At 54.0% G+C, this 18,389-nt stretch overlaps 1 protein-coding gene across 1 annotated transcript in view; it reads left to right on the plus strand.

Moving 5' to 3' along the window:
- Window positions 1-736: 736 nt before the first annotated feature.
- Window positions 737-18,389, plus strand: part of NCF2 (neutrophil cytosolic factor 2) — a 28,924-nt gene continuing 11,271 nt past the window's right edge. The window contains exons 1-7 of the mRNA XM_040636299.1: window positions 737-1,113; window positions 2,733-2,815; window positions 9,154-9,262; window positions 13,360-13,494; window positions 14,132-14,239; window positions 15,723-15,782; window positions 17,066-17,109. Of these exons, the coding sequence (XP_040492233.1) occupies window positions 940-1,113; window positions 2,733-2,815; window positions 9,154-9,262; window positions 13,360-13,494; window positions 14,132-14,239; window positions 15,723-15,782; window positions 17,066-17,109 (713 nt within the window). The 5' untranslated portion in view covers window positions 737-939. The remainder of the gene's footprint in view (window positions 1,114-2,732; window positions 2,816-9,153; window positions 9,263-13,359; window positions 13,495-14,131; window positions 14,240-15,722; window positions 15,783-17,065; window positions 17,110-18,389) is intronic.

Raw genomic sequence — 18,389 nt, forward strand, 5'->3', positions numbered from 1 at the left:
TTAACCAATATCAACAAATAGTCAGGATTTGAGTCAGTCAAATTGCTGACACCCTCTGCTCCCCGTTCCTCGTCGGAGCGGATACACTGATTCCTCCTTTTCCGGGGCAGCAAGGAAAGGAAACTTAACTCCGTTTCTGTGGAGATTAGGACACACATTAGTTATCATGAGACGCTTCTTAGCTTCAGTGTCTCACAGAAGGTTGGGAGAAGTCATAATTCACCGTCATAGCCGCCTCCTAATTTGGACACGTGCAGGAGACTGGTCACCTCTGAGCTTCCTAAGCGTTCCTAAAAGTTAGCTCAGAGCCGGGGGACACCCAAGACCACCCTGTCTCAGCAACTTGTTAATTGCTCATTTTAGTTCCAGATTTTTAAAAAAAATAATATACATATATATATTCCAGAAAGTCTATGAGGTAATGAGAGAGTGAGCAAGGAATTCATTGAAGACTGGAAAGACCTAGCCTCTCCTCCAATACCCTTGTTCAATGACGGTGTGGAAATGGAGGCCCAAGGGGCGCATCCACCTGCCTAGTTTGCCCTGAGCCTGGGGGCAGAGACCTGACCCAACCCGCCCCAGAGCGGGGGTGGAAGGCAGAGGACTGCTGGGTGACAGAGCAGAAGCATTTTGGGGAAGTGACCCATCCCGAGCAGTATCTGATGTACTTCCTCTCCCCCACTCTCCGCCCCGCAGCCACCCGCCCTCTCTGTCTCTTTCCTTTTCTCTCTCACCATAGGGCTGTGCGTCAGTTGCCAAAAGGTGGGGACATTTCCTGAGCCTTTGCAACACTGAGAGGTTGTCTTAAGGGAGGCTGGACCCCATTCTGAGCACCACGTCTGGAAAGCGCAGGCCGGGGCGCAGCCCGCCAAGGAAGACACCTGCTCACCCTCTCCCTGTGTCCTGGCAGCCTCCCGGCCCCCAGGCTTGCGCCTGACCATGTCCCTGGCCGAGGCCATCAGCCTCTGGAATGAAGGGGTGCTGGCAGCTGACAAGAAAGACTGGAAGGGAGCCCTGGACGCCTTCACCGCGGTCCAGGACCCCCACTCCAGGATCTGCTTCAACATCGGCTGTGTGCACACAATCCTGGAAAACATGCCTGAGGCGGAGAAGGTGAGTGGAGGGGCCTCTCCCCGGGCCCCCTCCTCCGCGCCTTTGTCATTAATGCTTCTCCACTTTGGAGAAGCACTTTGGAAACCTCTCAGGAGCTTTCAAAGAACGAAGTCGCCCAGGCCCCACCCCCAGGGATCCTGATTGAATTGGCTTGGGGAGGGGCCTGCTCAAGCTCTGGGTAGTCCGAGCTCCCCAGGCGGTGCTGCTGGGCACTGGCTTGGAACCAGCAGCTGGAGGGTATGCGCTCCTTTCTTCTCCATCTATTCAATTCAAATTATTCTGGAATGTTCTTTAACACCTTTATGACGATTCCCCTAGTTATGCTTTCTTCTAGAACTCCTGCTGGCTGCGGCTGCTTGCCTGGTTAGAAAGCCCCTCTTTGGGCTCTTGGGGAATTTCACATGTGTGAGCTTTACGGGCCCTAGAGATCAAGGGGAGGCACTTAAAAATAGGTTTCCTCTCAAGGGACAATTCTGATCAATTATGCGGGGCACTTTTTTTAGGCTTCTGAGCCTGGCACAAGGAAATCATACCGTCATTAATGAATGACGTCTGCCGAGGGCAGGCTGTGGGTGTCTCAGCCTGTCTTTTAAATATTTTTCCTCCCTCCTATTCCCTAGTATGGGGTTGAGCATTCTCAGTGATCACTCTCCAGATGGGTCAGGGTAAGCCAGAGGGGGTTTGGAGTTTGGAGGAAGAAGATCTAGGATCGAACCCCAGCTCGGCCTGTCTCTGGACCTGGGTCTCTGGCAAGTTGTGACAGCTTCTGGCCCTCACCTGCCTGCGAGGGGCAAACGTCATGAGGACGAAGGGAGGCACCGCCTGGTAAATGCTGTGTAACTTCACACCACTGTGTAAATGTCAGTCCTTATTGTCCCCTTAGACTGCCAGTCTTCGCATTGGCGGTGGACAGATGACTGACTCCCCAGCATCTTTAGAGACTCCGTTCCTCCCATCCTGGCCGTGGCCGTGGCAGTGCTTGGAACATGCGCGCCGTCCATGTCAGGCCCCGGGGTGGGCAGATGGGCGCAGGCGGGGGCCTCACGTCGGGTGGGAGGAGGACTGCAGTCCCCACCTCCTCTCAGAGGCTGAGCGAGTAGCACCCCAGATTCCGGGAGCTGCTGGAGACAGTGCACACTGCCGGGGAGAGAGATGCGCCAAGCACGGCAGCCAGTCTGGGCACGGCTGTGCTCCCGGCTTGCTCACTGCCAGGCCTCCCTCGCGCTGTGCGAGATCTGGCCTCATGTTGCTCTGCTTCTGGCTCTCGGCCACTGTGCCCGTCTTTGGTTCCCTGCATCAGCCCTTCCTCCCAGCATTTCATATGCGTTCTGGTTATTATTTTAATTGCGTGGTATTTATTTACTAAATCAATATGATACTGTATATAACATTTTAATTGTTTTCCTGTTTCATTACTTTCATTATTTTAATCTGGTCAGTAATCGCGAAAGGCAGATATTAACATCTCCATCTTACAGAGACATCTGACCTCTAAGTCTCTTGTCCCCTTCAAGACACCGTCCCTTCTTGTACCCCTTCTTGCCTCTCCCTCTGAGCTCATCTCACCTTCTTCATTGCCTGGCTCCCGGACCACGTCTGGACCCTTCTTCTCTCCACAGGCCTTCACCAAGAGCATTAACCGAGACAAGCACTTGGCGGTGGCCTACTTCCAAAGAGGCATGCTCTATCACCACATGGAGAAGTAAGTGGCCCCACGTTGCACAACCCAGGGACGTGTGCGGAGAAGCCGGGACAGGGTCTTGGTGCTGCTGGGCTTGGTGTTTGTGACGTATCTTTCCAGCTACTGTTGGGAAGTGTGACTGACCTTCTCTGGGCGGGTTATGCAATAAGCCAGCACAAGGCAGAAGCCCTCCCCAGGAAAGGAGGGAGGGAAGGCAGGCCTGCCACCCTGTTAGGAATCAGCGGGGTCATAGCTCACAGGGAGCCTACGTAACCACCACAGGCCTTCCATTCCGCTGGTGTGGCACCTCCCCAGCATCCCTGATGGGTCATAGCTTGGGCAGTGCTGGCTGTCAAGATTTTGGCCATCAGGGGAACACCCACGGTGGTCTCCTACTGGGACGTAGTGAGCCGCAGCACAATGAGAATTAGCATGAAACCACAAGACCTTCCTTCGTTCCTACAGGATGTGTTTTCAAAAGGCTCGTTTAATCCATTCAGTGAAATATAATTTAGCCACCAGAAAGCGACTACGACCTATTAACATTCTATGTATAAGGATATACTAATGCAGATAAATAAGTGGCATATATATTAATATGGAGAAAAGTTCATAACAGATGTTAAATTTAAAACACAGATTTCAAAACAGTATGTATAACACAATCCCATTTCTGTTTCACAGAATGGTCTGGAAGGCCACAGGCCAAAACGTTGCCAGCAGTTCTTTCCGGGTGGTGACGTTATAGGGTTTTCAACTGTCCTCCATCAGCCTATCTGTATTTTCTGGTGTGTCTACAGTCAACACGAAATCACTAGTAAAAAACCCAAGAAATAGAAAATGAAAGTTAATCTCCATTCCCACTCCTCGCCCCTGGAATACCCCCAACACGGGCATACAAATAAAGGAAAAACATTCTAAGCATTGATTTAAAATGTTTTAGGGGATGGCCAGCTTCCCTTTGTAGAAATTGTTCCATTAGTGGACACAAGTTCTAGAGAAGGAAAATTTGGGTCAGCCTAAGGAAGAACTTTCAGACAGTGAAAATGGTGGTCAGGGCACGGTGTGTGTGTGTGTGTGTGTGTGTGTGTGTGTGTGTGTGTGTGTGAGAGAGAGAGAGAGAGAGAGAGAGAGAGCATGAGCAGCAGGTGAGGCGGGATCTTGAAAGGCTTGGATCCCAGGGTCTAGTCGGAAAAAGCCTGGAAAGCTGCTGTGCTCAGCCGTTGCTAGGGGCAACCACAAGACAGTCAGAGGACTTGCAAGAGGTGGATGCAATCCCCTGAATGAGGAAGGGCAGGAGTGAAGGCTTCCCACAGAAACCCACAGACACAGAGGCTGTCTGGGGAGAGGAAGCCTGGGATGGAGGGAAGCTATACACAAGCATTTACCTTTTGGTGGCGTGTGGCCTCTGTCTCCCTTCTTCACGTTATTCTCCTTCTCCTTCGCCTTCCCTCATCCTCGTATCTCCAACGGATGGGCTATGCAGGGAGGCCCGAGCACCAGTCCTCCAGCTGATCTTAAGTCTCAAAGGACAAACTCTAAGGCCATCCTTTAATTAGTTCTAACAGCCTGTAATGGGGGGAGACAACTGACAAAAAGGGAAGGCTCCCAGAAGAAACTTCTGCACAAAAATGCCCACAAGTCCCAGAACCTGAAAGTCTCAGATTTTGAGCGAAGCAGACAGATCTTAGAAAGATCCAGGAATGAGACCTATGATTCAATTAGTCTGTGGTTGATAATGGTTAAATCTGAGAGAAAAATCTACCGAAGTTCATCTTCAATTCAGCAGCTATCTTTTGAGGAAATAATATAACTGAGGCACGATTCTCAACTCTGAACGGCCTCCTTTCTTTTGCTCACCCGTAAGCATTGGTGTCCCCACTTCTCAAGGCTCTGCTCTTGACCTTTTCCCCTTTTATCACAACAGCAGTGGTTGGGTTTTTTTGTTTTTTGTTTTTTTTCAGGCTTATTTTATTTATTTGAGAGAGAGAGAGAGTGAGCAGGTGTGCAAGAGCACAGGGAGGGGCAGAGGGAGAGAGAGGATCTCAAGCAGATTCCCCACTGAGTCCAGAGCTCGACTTGGAGCGCAATCCCAGGACCCTAAGACCATGACCTGAGCCAAAATCAAGAGAGGAGTCAGACGCTTCACCAACTAAGCCACCCAGTCACCCAGCGGTGGTTGTTTAAGGGCAAAATGTATGGGCTGTCTTTCCAGAAGAGCACACACAAGCACATACATCCTTCTATGTAGAATTTCAAGGGGTTCAGTGTCCCTGAAAATCCATACATGAACCCTGAGGGATCTCACCCTCTCCCATAGCATTGACCTCCACCTGTAGCCAGCCAGCTGCTAATCTCTCCCTGGGACCAACCCAGAATGTCTCTTTTCCCAAACCTTGTCAAGTTGACCTCTCAAGTTCTCAAATCCACCCATATTTCTCCACCAGCACTACCCTGGTTTAGACCCGCATTTTCACCAGGGCTATTGAAATCACTTCCAAACTGCTTTTCCAGCCCCCAGTCTTGTCTTATTCCAGAGTGATCTTCTTCAAAAAAGTAAATGTGATCTGCTTCAGAACTTCCAGTGAATCCTGGTACCATAGGACCAAGTTCCCTGGGCTGTTCCCATGTGGTCCTGCAGCTGCCTGTCGGCTCACTCATCCTCCATCACTTTTTCCCTAGGGCGGCGACCACTCTCTTCTGTGCCTTTTAACATAACCTCTGTCTACTCTGTGACAGGTGTTGGCTTATAGATTTGTCTCCTCAACTACTGTTTCTTGAGGGAAGAAATCTTTACTTATTCACTCTTATATTTCTGTGTCTAATCAGGTAATCAATGCTTATTGAATTAATTAAACAAATTAAACAAAAGCAAGCAAAATATACCCACTGCTTTAAGGAACTCAGAAATTAAAAGGGAGAGACAGGTCACAAATGCTAAGAACTATCATACAAGGTAGAAAGGGGCAAGTGCTATGAGAGATTGTTTTGAAATAAGAGCCTGTGGGGATGTAGGAAGATTACTTCTTAATGAGGGGGCTGGGAACCCTCCAGACTCCAATGGGACTTGTTTAGGGTGATGATGTGATGTGGACTTCTCCTCTCAGTTTCTCCCCTTTCACATGTTGTTCTGTGGCTCTCCCGTCACTCTGAAGTTCCACAGGACAAAGTTTGAGTGCATTTCTGAGAAGGCAGGTGGGGCCTTGGTGCTGACTATGACCGACTCTCACCTGTCTGACCCAGCCTTGTCCTTTGAAAGGGGAGGGGAGCTCTACGTGGTGGCGGTTCCGATTCGGGGCCTTAGGAGTCTGAGGGCCGGAATAGGAACAGCAAACCCTTTAGACCGACCTGGCCCACGGAGGAAACACAGCAAAAGCTCTCCCTGCTGTCTTCGTAACAGGAAAGGGCCAGAGCCCCAGCCCAGTCTTGGAGGGGTCTGACGTTGTGACTTCCTTCAGCTCGCTAGACCTCTCCGGTGTCCTGGACACAAGCGTGAGCTGCAGGATTGTGGGCCCCGGGGGCCCTGTTAGCATGGGAACGATCAGGAAGGCAGTGGTCACTGAGAAACCTCTACAGGGAGCAAAGATGGGGATTATACACCCTCTGGGGCTCAGGGCTGGTGGAAAGCCCCTGGACGTTGCTGGGGCACTGGTGAGCCCCTACCTGGAGCAATGGGGGCTCTGGGTCCAGGGCAGCCAAGGGGGCTGGGAGAGTGTCACTGGGGGGTGTGTGTGTGAAGAAAACACTCCTACCCCTGCCCAGCAGAACCGGGCAGGAAGCTGCCAGCATCCTGGCCTCCGAGGGGATGCAGTGGATTCGAAATGGCACTGCAGAGAACGTTCTTTCGTTCTTGTGGAGAAGGGCTGGAGGGCGGCGGGGGCTGTGCTGCACGGCCCACCCACACACCCCACACCGGCTGAATGCAACTTGGGAATCTCACACTGAGCTTATTCAGAGCCTGTACAATGGGGAGCAGAGCTGTGTGTCAAAGCCGATGCCAAGGGGGTGCAGCTCCAGGTAAACAAAGGGGGGCAGCAGGCGGTCAGGGCAATGCTTTAAATCAGACATTCAGCAGGAGGCCCCTCCGCCCATTTTTTAACACAAAGTGAGCACTTTGAATAATTTGTCAGCTCTTTCTCTCTCCCTCCCAGGGGGTCCAGGTCTTTAGAACCTGATGGAGGGGGATACTCTGAGGATTTTGTGGGGCTCTCTCATTACCAGGTAGACACCGGCAGTGTTAGCTCACAGCTGAAATTCCCCTGCTCAGCCAGGAGGGAGGTTCCACGTGAGGGTGAGTGCTGACCTTGCTCCCAGCGGGGCCTCTGAGGACCTTCAGCTGCCTCACAGGCCGGCGGGGGAGCAGGAACACCGTGGAAATTGCATCTGCCCGAGGCACCTGCGTTTTCGTCCGCCCCTCCTTCTGGGCTCCGTGAATCGGAGCCAGTCACCCAACCTCCCAGCTTAGAAAGAAGAAATGGGGCGCCTACTCTGCCCCCCTTCTTGGCAATGTCTGTAAGAACATGTAAACGACTTGACGCGCTTCTTGCTTCTAAGGAGCGGCCTGCGTGCTCTCCGCAGGTTTCACCATCATCTGTACTAACAGCAAGGATGTGTTAGAGAAAGCCACTCTCCTGTTTCAGATCCAGCCTGTTTTCTTCCATCACTCCTAAAGCCACTGCTGCTGTGTGAGTGACCTCAGAGCAATGGTGGTGAGAGAACAGCTAGCGTCTGCCCCAGCCGCCCTGGGGACACGTTCCTCAGCACGGTCAGGCCAGCCTGCCTCCTGGTCAGCCCATTGAGATCGCGCTTCCAGCTGCTACGACCGTGGGGTTTTATCTCTGGATAATACCTAATTCACTGTCGAGTGTTATGCACGTAATGAATGATTGGTGTATGAATTTAATTGCCAGAATTTTAGAGCTAAAATAACAACAGTAATAATAATAATAGTAGTGGCAGTAAATTACTGTGTGTGCCAAGCACGGTCCTGAGCGCCTGGACGCTTCATCGCACTTCGTTCTTCCAGGCCCCGGAGGCACGTGCTACCACTACCCTCTAATTGTAAAGTTGAGGAAACAGACCCAGGCAAATTCAGTAACTTCCCTCTGTCACCAGATCGTACATGGCAGAGCTGGGACTCTGGTCCAGGGGGTTTTGACTCCAAAGAAATTAGATCTGGGACCACATACTAGCGACCGCCTCCTACTATATGCTCCTCGAATGCGATATGCTCCTTGTACATGAGCCGCTCATGTCACTGACCTGAGGCCGGGAAAGTACTTTGCCGGGGTCTCCTGGGTAAGAGCAGAGCTGGTGGATCTGGTCCTCTTCTCTCGGCCCCCGCGTGCACCGCCAGCCAGGCTTTCCTCCGAGAGGAGCTGCACGGGCAGCTCTCGGTCAGCCAGTGGCCTCGGCACCTTCCTTTCTGCCTCCCAGGTGGAACCGCGCCCAGAGCGTGAAATTTGTTCCTGCCGGACCAGGGAGCTAAGGAGGTGGGAGCAACTTGATTTTTGTGTCTACCCCCCACTGCAGCCCAGCAGCGGCTCCCTCTCACCAGGGCCTCTGTGGAGGTCAGGGGCAGGCCCAGGAGACCTGGTCCAGGTCGTGCTGCATCCCGGGGGCACTACTAATGTGGTCAGCCCCATTGTCTGTCACGAAGCCTGCGACAGCAGCCCTGTTCGCCTCGAGCCAGCCAGCACAACGCCAATCCAACAAAGCCAAAGGGCAGTGCCAGGAGCCGTGTTAGAAATGCCACCTGGCTTAATGGGTGGTTTCTTTCTTCTGTTTTCCAAAGTGTGTGGAGGGGGTGGGAGGGGAGGAGGCTAAGAAGGCCACAAAACCAGGAGCTCAGCTGGACACAAAAAAAGCCCAAGGAGAAGGCTCTGGGAAGGAGGGCATTGTCATCGGCTCTGGAAGGGGTCCCCGGAGCTGGGTCAGGCTAGCCTGGCCTGACAGTGGAGAGCATTGCTGCAAATCGCTCCACAGGGCCTTGGGGGCGGCCGGTGCTGGCTCTGCGGGGAGCTCTCAGGAGACGACGAGGCCTCTACTGGGAAGTGAAGTCAGAAGGGTAGGAGTTGGATGCTGTCCACAGAGAAGAAAGAACCTGTGACAGCCTGAGTCTGGGGGGAGCCCCAGGGGCGCTGGGATGCACACACCCCCACCAGGGCGCGGCTCACATGGAGCACTACGGAATACTGGGGCTCAGTCTTGGCAAAAAGCTAGAGCAGGCAGGCCGAAGGGGACTGGAGAGGCTTCTTGTCCCAGTGAGACGGGTCGGGCAAGGCAAGCCGACACACGTTCTATTGGGTGTTTGCTCCTCTCCGCCCTGGCCTGTGGTCTCATCTGCCTCTGTCCCGCAGGTATGATGCAGCTATTAAAGACCTGAAAGAGGCCTTGACTCAGCTTCGAGGGAACCAGCTGATAGACTACAAGATCCTGGGGCTACAGTTCAAGCTGTTTGCCTGCGAGGTAAGGAGGAAGGGCCCAGCCTGGGTGGGAGCGAGCGGTGGCTGAGGGACAGCTGACAGCTGGGAGGCACAGTGGTCTGCTGACACGTCTGGGAGCTTGGAAAAGGCTCTTGTGCCTCAGGACTCAGTGTTCCCCTTAAGAAAAGATTCAGATCAATAATGACAGGCTCATCCCGGAGTCTCCAGTTATTGGGGGCATGCATTTTATTAACGTAAGACTCAAAGGACTGTGCGGAACTGAGCCTGCTGGGCTCTCTAAAGGGAGGCTAGACCCGACTGTGCTGGCCTGTGAAAGTATTCATAATGATTTGCATAATTCCAGTGGACAAGTTATTTGCTCAGCATTATACTAACAAATCCAAAATCATGGGTTCACTATCCCTGCCAGACCCGCCGTAACCCTGCTCGGTTCCTGAGTTAGAGACCACGCTCTTTGCTATTAATGGCTCTGGCTTCGAGTACTTGGTTGATACCCAAAGAAAGAGTGAGGGTAATTTGGCACAAATCTGTCCTCCCTAGCTCAAAGAACAGCTCAGAGCACACATTTAAGGAAGGTTTCCATAGAAGGATAACTTATTTTCTCTATTACCAAAAGGGAGAAGCATGACCATGACCGGCTCTGACTTCACAGGCTCGTGTCCTTTTTCCATCCCTTCCCATCCCCCACTCCTAAACACCAAATATACGCCACTAGCTTGAAAAACGAAAAGCCCTGCAAATATCATAGATCTTTATTTAGAAGAATTGCTGATAAAAAAGTCCCCTTGCTTTCGTTTCTCAGGCAGAAGAAAGCCGAGCGGTCCCAGGGTTGCTCAGGGCTAATAATAGAATCCACAGCTGCCCAGGCCCTCGGGGACAAGTGCCCCCATCCAGCCCTGCAGCGGGCTAGCAAGTTACTTCACTTCTCACAGTCCAGGGAAATGAGGCTTTGGGAATTTCAGGGAATCAGTTGGCATTTGGCCAGCTTCTAGAGAGAAGTTTCTCGACCGTGCCACTCCTGATGTGCTGGACCAGGTAACTTTTTGTTGTAGGGGACTGTTCTGTGCACCCATCAGATGTCCATAGCCCCCCACCCCACCCCTCACATGACAGCCTAAAATATCTCTAGACACGGCCAGTCACCCCCATCCCCGCAGTGAGAACCGCTTATATAGACTAAAGGGTTGGGGGACAAGTAGCTCTAGAAAAAGGATCACAAAACAGTGGAAGCCGAGCAGAGTCCCATGGGACTCTGTACAGGGTCCCCTGTTGTTGGAGTTGAACCGACCCAGGGGGCGGGAAATACTGGCTTTACAGGCCTCTCTGCAGGTGAAGCTGGAGTTTTCGTGGTCTAAGGCCCTGACGCCGCATGAGACCCTCAGTCATTTTCCTACATACAATGCCACCCCCCTCTTCCCACCAGGGTCTAATCCTGGCTTCTGAGAAATCCCACAATCCTTTTTGAAGAGTCTTGGCTTTTCCAGTCATGGAGTCACAAAAGCTTATTGTGGGAAAAAGTCTTAAGAGAAGGGAGAAGAGAACCCAATAGGAATGTTGAAGGACCTGAGTTCTCCTTCCTTCCTGCGCACATGGCCAGGCCTGAGCTGGGCTGGCCATGCACTCACACAGAAGGCAGCAGCTCACTGAGGCTCAGAAGTAGCCCAGGAAGGGAATCTAGACCTCCACTTCTGGGCTTGCTCCCGGCGCCGTCACCCAACACCAGCCACTCCTCGCTCCATGGAAACAGTCCTGCCACGCGTCTATACTTACCTTGATAAACTCTTCTTTTCTTCTGGCTGAGGCCCCGAACCAAACTGCGTATGTAGGTGGTGGACTGTTATCATAGAGGAGAAGCGTATGGGTTATCCATTGCCGAATACCAAGTTACTCTAAAATGCAGTGGCTTAAAATAATACCATTTATTATCTCACATTTTCTGGGGTCAGGAATCCAAACGTGGCTTAGCTGGGGGGTTCAGGCTCACAGGCTCTCAAGGGCTTGCAGTCAAGACGTTGGCCAGCGCTGCCATCATCTGAGAGCTTGCCTAGGGCTGGGGGGTCTACTTCTAAGATGACTCACGGGTCTGGGAAGGTAGTGTTACTTGTTGGCAGGAGGCCTCCGTTCTTTGCCACATGAAGCTCTCCATAACACCGAGTCTTGTCAGGACATGGCAGCTGGTTTCCCCAGAGAATCTAATGATCCAAGAGAAAGTAATATGGAAGACCAATGTCTTTTATAACTTAGCCTCAAATGCCATACCCCTCATTTCTCTAATATCCTACTGGCTATCCATGCCGGCTCCATTGGATGTGGGAGGGAACAGGAGGGTGAGGACCAAGAAGTGAGAATCGCTGGCGGCCATCTGGAAGCCGGCTACCACAACAGCAGAGACTCTGGAATCAGGCAGATAGGGATCAAGTCCCAGCCCGTTGGCAGTTGTGTGATCCTTGGTGAGTTATATGTCATTTCTGAGCCTCAGGCTCCTCCTCATCTGTACAGAAGGGCTGAGTACTTACCTCATACACATTCATTAATAACTCCATGTATTTTATAACGTCAGGCAGCAGAGGTCCAGTGGTCCACAAGACAAGGTGTCAGCACCCAGAAGCTCACGGTCACGTGTCATGTGAGGTGGTGAGGAAACACTATGGAAGCACAGGAGTGAGGCCTCGGCTCACATGGTGGGGGGGGGGTTAGAGATCATGCAGATAGAGTGGCCCCTAATAGGTGGTCAGTGGGTGGCATCGTGAGGATGACAACAAGAATGACAATGACACTGCCTCCAACAGGCAACACTGATTTCCAGGAGCGCACCGTCCCTCATAGCAGAGCATCCCCAGAGGGCGTCCATCTGCAAACCTCAGCCCTGTCGTCTTCCCCAAAGCCATGCAGGCAACACTTGGGGGACGAGAGCCCTTCTTCGCCCAGCCGCCCAGCAAGCCCCAACACAGTACAGCCAGTAGCAGTCATGGCGGTAGTAAACACGTGTTGAATGCCCACCCTGCGCCAAGCAACCCACCTCGGTGCATGATATGAATTATCTCCTTTATTCCTAACAACAATCTGGAAGCAGGCAACGTTATGCCACCACTTTACAGTGAAGCTGAGGCCACGTATTAGACACGGCCCCTGGGGGTTCCCGTGCCCTTCACCCCTGCACCGCAAGGCCAACAACCCCCTTTCCTCCTAGGCCTCAGTTGACCAACGGTATCTCTTCTCTGAGGTTCTGGAGAAGCAGCCCCACCCCGCCCGGGGCATCAGGCTGTGACTCCTGTGACTTAGACCTGAGAAAACCTTGCAGCAGCCCCTGGCTGTTCAGCTCGTCCTCCGCCCAGGGTGCTGGGGCGCTGTAGGACCCCCCCACGCTGTGAGGGCAAAGGAAAGTAAACCCTTTTTGTTCGCTGTCATCTTGATCTTTTTCTGCTCCCCGTTGCCTTCCCATCTTTGCTTATGAATCTTTTTACTAGACTTAGACAACTCGTTTGTTTTTTTTTTATCTTGCCGATCATCCAGAAGGTGATTTGATTCTCTGTGGGAGCTGTAAGGCATAATGGTAAAGTAAACGCTCACGCGCCTACCAGCCAGCTCGAGACCTGGGAAATCACGATTCTTGGTGAACGTGCTGTTCCCGCTTGTCCCTGGGGAAGCGCTGGCCTGGGTTAGTGCGAGTCTCTTCCTGGCTTCACGGCTCTGCGGCCCGCAGAGTGTCCTCCTGCCCCTAGAACTATACCACAGCCTCCTTACACGTAACCACGTTCCAGGCAGGGTTCTGCTGCTGCTGGTGCAGGACGATGCTTCTGGAACCCTTTCTCCCGCCACCCTGCACCTGTCCAGTCTTTCGGCCTATGTTCAGGGGCAGCCAACACAAGCGTTTTTGTCCCTTCCCGACCTATTTGGTTGTTCAAAGAATAACGCACGTGATGTTTTCTTAACACCGTCCTTGTGCTGGGCATAGCTCGGTAGCAAGACTGATGGTGTTGTAGTTGAGATATTCCCAGGAAAGCTGAGGAAGGGAGGGATGTCAGCAGGCAACGTTCCAGGAGCAGACAGGCGAGCTCTTCCCTGGTGCCTAGATCTGAAGCAGCCTCAAGGTTTGTGTTGTGGCCTGTGCTTTTCTAGGTGTTGTATAATGTTGCTTTCATGTATGCCAAGAAGGAGGAGTGGAAACAGGCAGAAGAACATTTGGCTTTGGCTATGAGCATGAAGTCTGAGCCGAGACATACTAAAATCGACAAAGCCATGGAATGTGTTTGGGTAAGTGTACTGTTGATGCGGGCTGGCCAGAGGATTCCCACTGGAGTTTTCTTTGTTTCCGTAGCCATGCGGATTGAGAAACCGTAGAAGTGGTGCTTGTGCTTTCTCTGAGCTCTGGGTACCACCGATCCTGGGGTACAGTTCCAGGTTCAGATCTTGGATCTGGCAACGCTGGAGTCCAGGGGGCTCGGCGGTGGCGCTGGGTGGGGAGCAGAGGATGGGAGGCTAGATCCCAGCACAGAGGGAGCAGGGGCTGTGCCTGCTCGCCCACCTCTGAATCCTCGCCGCCAGCCACAGGACGGCACGGTCGTGGGCCTTGCTTGGACCCCGGGCACCTTGGGTTGCGGGGCTGAGTGCCAGCCCCACCCAAGCCGTGCGGAGTGGGGGAGGGGCGGCCACCTAGGGAATAACACAGACAGATGTCCACGCGGCCTCTCAGGGGAAGGTGATATTGAAACCAATCTTTCCCACCTTAGACACTCAGAAATAATCATGAGTGCCGTCTTGACACATGTAGAAAAACTGCTGTTGTGAGGTTATCTCGGTGAACGTTGGCATCCATTCAGTGACGGAGGCAGGACAAGCATCATGACCCCCGATTGGCAGGTAAGAAAACGGCGTGCTCGCTGTGTTACAGAAACAGAAGCTGTACGAGCCAGTGGTGATCCCTGTGGGCAGGCTCTTCCGGCCAAACGAGAGGCAAGTGGCTCAGCTGGCCAAGAAGGATTACCTGGGCAAGGCGACGGTGAGTAGGCTTCCCCGAGGCTCCTATGGGGTGGCCGTGTGCGGACCAAGGTGGGGACAGACTCCGGGGACGAGGACACCCCTGTTGTGGTGCTGTCCCGGGATGGCAGTCAGAGACTGTTGGCAGCGTGGAGCCCTCGCCGGAAGGTGGGCAAATGCTCTAGCTTCTTGCCTCCAGGCTCCTCTCATTCCTCCCTTCCCTCCTTACCCTGGGTGAGAGCCACAGGGTTGGTCACGGGACGCTGAGTCTGGGGGACTGAGCCAGCGGGGAGAAAGCACAGCTATGGGGCACTCAGTAAATGGGGAGAAAGCAGGGTAGAGACACGGACGAGCACGGCATTCTCCGGCTTGATGCTCTTCCCAGCCCCACTTCCACAGCCTTATGATTAGACTCCTTTGTAAACTGGACTCCATTAAATCCAGGTCTTAAATCCTCTCAGAGATGATCTAGAGTGGGCCAGCAGCCCCTTCCAAAACTGCGCTTGGCTCTGACATATCCGTAGGGCTAACGCTGCCCGCTGACCAGGTAGCGGGTTCTGGCAGAGCAGCAGGGTTCAAGAGCGCCTGGGTCGGTGGAAACACCCCAAAGCCCATCAGCGGATGAGTGGATAAACGTGTGATGTAGCCATGCAGTGAAATGGCCATAGCGAGGAGTGAAGTACTGGGGCGCCCGGGTGGCTCAGTCCGTTAAACGTCCGACTTTTGATTTCAGCTCAGGGCCTGATCTCGGAGTGGTGAGATCAAGCCCCATGTCAGGCTCTGCGCTGGGCATGGACCCTGCTTAGGACTCTCTCTCTCTCCCTCTGCCCCTCCCCCCATCTATTTCCCTCTCTAAAAAAAAAGAAAGAAAGAAAGGAAGGAAGGAAGAAAGAAAGAAAGGACTGATGTAAGTGACAGCACGGATATACCTTGAGAACATCATGCTAGGGAAGAAGCCAGACACGAAAGCCACGTGTTCCAGGATCGCATTTATGTGAACTATCTAGAATGGGTAAATGCACACAAATAGAAAGCAAATTGGTCATTTCCAGGAGCTGGGGGAGGAGGGGCACACTAACCTGTTCGTGGGGGTGGCGTTTTCTTTTGGGGTGAAGAAAACATCTGGGAACTAGAATGAGAAGGTGGGCGCACAGGATTGTGAATGTCCTAAACGCGACACTGTCATCACCTCATACATCTCCTAAATGCCTTCACGGTCCACTTCAAAATGGTTAATTTTATATGATGTGAATTTCACCCCAATTAAAAAAAAAAGTACAGAGAGAGAGAGAGAGAGAGCCTGCCGGGTTGGCAGGGCTGGGCGGGTACTAGTTTCTTGAGCTGCTGGGACTCCTAACCCAGAGGGTCAGCCCCCACCCCACAGTCCGGGACGGGGCTCCCGCGAGAACGGATGCAGGGTGCGGGAGAGGAGGGAATCTTGGGGAAACCATGAAGCATGGGAGCAGAGCGGGCCGGGCCCTCACACTCTCCTCCCTCGGTTTCAGGTGGTGGCGTCTGTGGTCGACCAAGACAGTTTCTCGGGGTTTGCCCCTCTGCAGCCACAGGTGAGGCAGCCCCGTCCCGCTCCCCAGACCCAGATCCCCAGAGCTCTCTGGAAACATCCAAGGGGGAGACTATCTGTGCTGAGCTGCCTCATTTTAAGGGCTCCTCCACTGCCCTCTTGGCCTGGCTGACAGCATCTGGCTGGCCATTCTGGGTCATAGGTTCCACGACTGTTGGGAGGATAAGCCAGTTTTAGGCTTAACCTCAAGTTCCCAGAAACCAACCCCCCTGCGCCCCCAGAATGCCAGGCCGCACTCCTGTGCTGCTGGGGAGAGCTTCTGTGGACCATCTTTCCCGAAGCCTGCACTAGTCTCTGGGGAAATGGGAACACAAGCTCTGGAAGGCCTCTTCTCAGACACAGGGGCGAGTAGGGGCCTCCGTGGGGCCTGGGGCTGTGGGCCGGTCCCCTCCACCCACCTGCCCACGTGCAGGAGAGCCCCTCGGGAACACGCTGGGTGCCCCCAGTGAGCCACTGCTCTGCCCGGTCTGGGCCAGAGAGAGGCTGCTAGGTCTAGAAACGCGAAGGCATTTCCCTCCTTGTCAGGGGAACAAGGTAAGACGGGCTGAGGAAACTCTGAGCGCTATGGCACCCGCCCTCCAGGCCGCACACACCTGGTCCCTCCCGACAGCAGCACCCCCGGCCTCCCGGGGGCAGAGTGACGGCTGCTAGCCCAGGGTGGGACCGACACCGGGGCTCGGAGGGTGACAGGAGCCGAGGAGGATAGAGACATTCGGGATCCTTAGATTGGTGTCCTCACCATGAAGTTGAAGGCCCCCTGGACCGCAGAGCAGCCAGAGACTCCAAAAGGAGAAGGAAGCCCAGATCAGTGGGCTCCGTGACTTGGTGTAGAACAGGGAGCACACGGAAAGGAGGTCTTCTGGTCAGTGGACCTTGAGCGGGTTTTAAATACCCACAAGGGTCATGTGATACAGCAGACATTAATTATAGAACAGAGTTTTGGAAGCTGTCCTAGGAAAGGGATGGAGCTCAGGGTCAAAAGCACCCCTGTGATGCCACGCTGCTCTGTGACAGCTGAAATTCTCCAGACACCAGCACTGGCTCGAGATGAATTGTTCTGCTCGAGGCACCTGTCCCCAGGGGGCTGGTGGGAGGGGTGCTTTTCCAGTGTGTAGGCAGGGTACGCGGTGCCCTCTCCCTCGACAGGGTTCCCATCCTGCTTGAAATGCATTCTTTGATTTTCGGGTCTGGGAGAAGACTCAAGTTACCATTAACAGTCTGTTCTCTCCGCCCTCCTTCCCTTCATTCCTCCTCAATGTTCAATAGGCCACCGAACCTCCACCCAGACCCAAAACCCCGGAGATCTTCAGGTAAGTTCGGTGTAGAGCAGGGTGGGGCTCTCTGAAGAAGGTGGGGTGAAGATGAGGCTGGGGTCAGGGGATGAGTCCTGGGGAATGTAGCCTCGCGTGTGGGCTCCCCTGTCTCCAAGTTTAGAATGGATGATGTAGGGGGGATGGGAGGATCGACCACAGGGGTCCCCACGTCCACGTGCACAGCCACCCACGCATGGGGGTCACCGCTGAAGGGCAGCGGTCAGCGGTGTCCGCGGAGCAGAGCCCCTCTGACCAGAGGCTGGAGTGTGGTTTTGCCCTGATAGTAGCCTCTTCAGAAGAGGGGGAGACCAGAGCTTTCTGGAGTTGGGCGAGCACCGTGGGAGGCTAGGTGGTGTGTCCTTTCCTGAGTGGACATTTTCACTCCCTCTGGACACATGGTCTCTGGAGAAGTAGGAGGAACAACTCAAGCGAAAGAAGCCATTCTTCTATAAGATGAGAAGCCAAGAATGACACAACTTACAGCTTTCCTAAGAATTTCTTCTCAGTAAGGAAGCAAGCCCAGATCCCCCACCCAATAAAGAAGGCTTTTTAAAGATTGGAGAAAGTACCACAGCAACTGGACAAAGGAGGGGCTGTGAGCTCGTGGCCGACGCTGCCGGTTGGAGGAGTGTCTCCCCTTCGGAAACAGAGAGCAGGGCTGAGGGTGGGGGACAGAGGGGGAGTGAGAGGGAGCCCTCCCCACCCCCGGGCCAGGGCAGGTGCCTCAGACAGCCCCGGAGCCAGTCCCACAGTGACACATTCCAAAGCAGCACAGGCCACGCAGCCAGAGCCTCCAAGGCCAAAGCAGGCCTTGAGGGAACGCTGAAGGCGGAATGACAGAGCCCGGCACACGGCCGGCTGGCCTCAGGACCCCTCTCCATGGCCCCACTCCCCACAGCTGGCCTCCAGGGGACTCGGCCTCCCGCCGCCCCACGGCCCTTTCTCAGCCAGCTGGCTGTGCCCCACTCTCCACCTTGTGCGGTCCCCTTGCCACCGAGCCCGATGCACCCCAGCCCGGACTCGAGACTGGCCCAGCACAGCCTGGAAGCTTCCTCCTCAGAGGGGAAGGGAGGGCGCGGAGGACACGGCCCGGGTGCCTCGTGCTGTTTTATCTTTCATTCTTGTCCCACCGCCCATGTGGTAATGGAGCGTGTTCACGTTCCTGCCTGGTCCCGCTCGGGTCCCAGAGGCGGACAGATGCCGAGCTGGAGGGGTGCCTGGAGCGGGGCTCCCGGCCCCAAGGCCGCTGTCGCAGGTGCCGTGGTGCCGAGGGCGGG

The sequence above is a fragment of the Ursus maritimus genome, unplaced genomic scaffold, assembly GCF_017311325.1.
Source record: "Ursus maritimus isolate PB19 unplaced genomic scaffold, ASM1731132v1 scaffold_2, whole genome shotgun sequence".
Classification (NCBI taxonomy): Eukaryota; Metazoa; Chordata; class Mammalia; order Carnivora; family Ursidae; genus Ursus; species Ursus maritimus.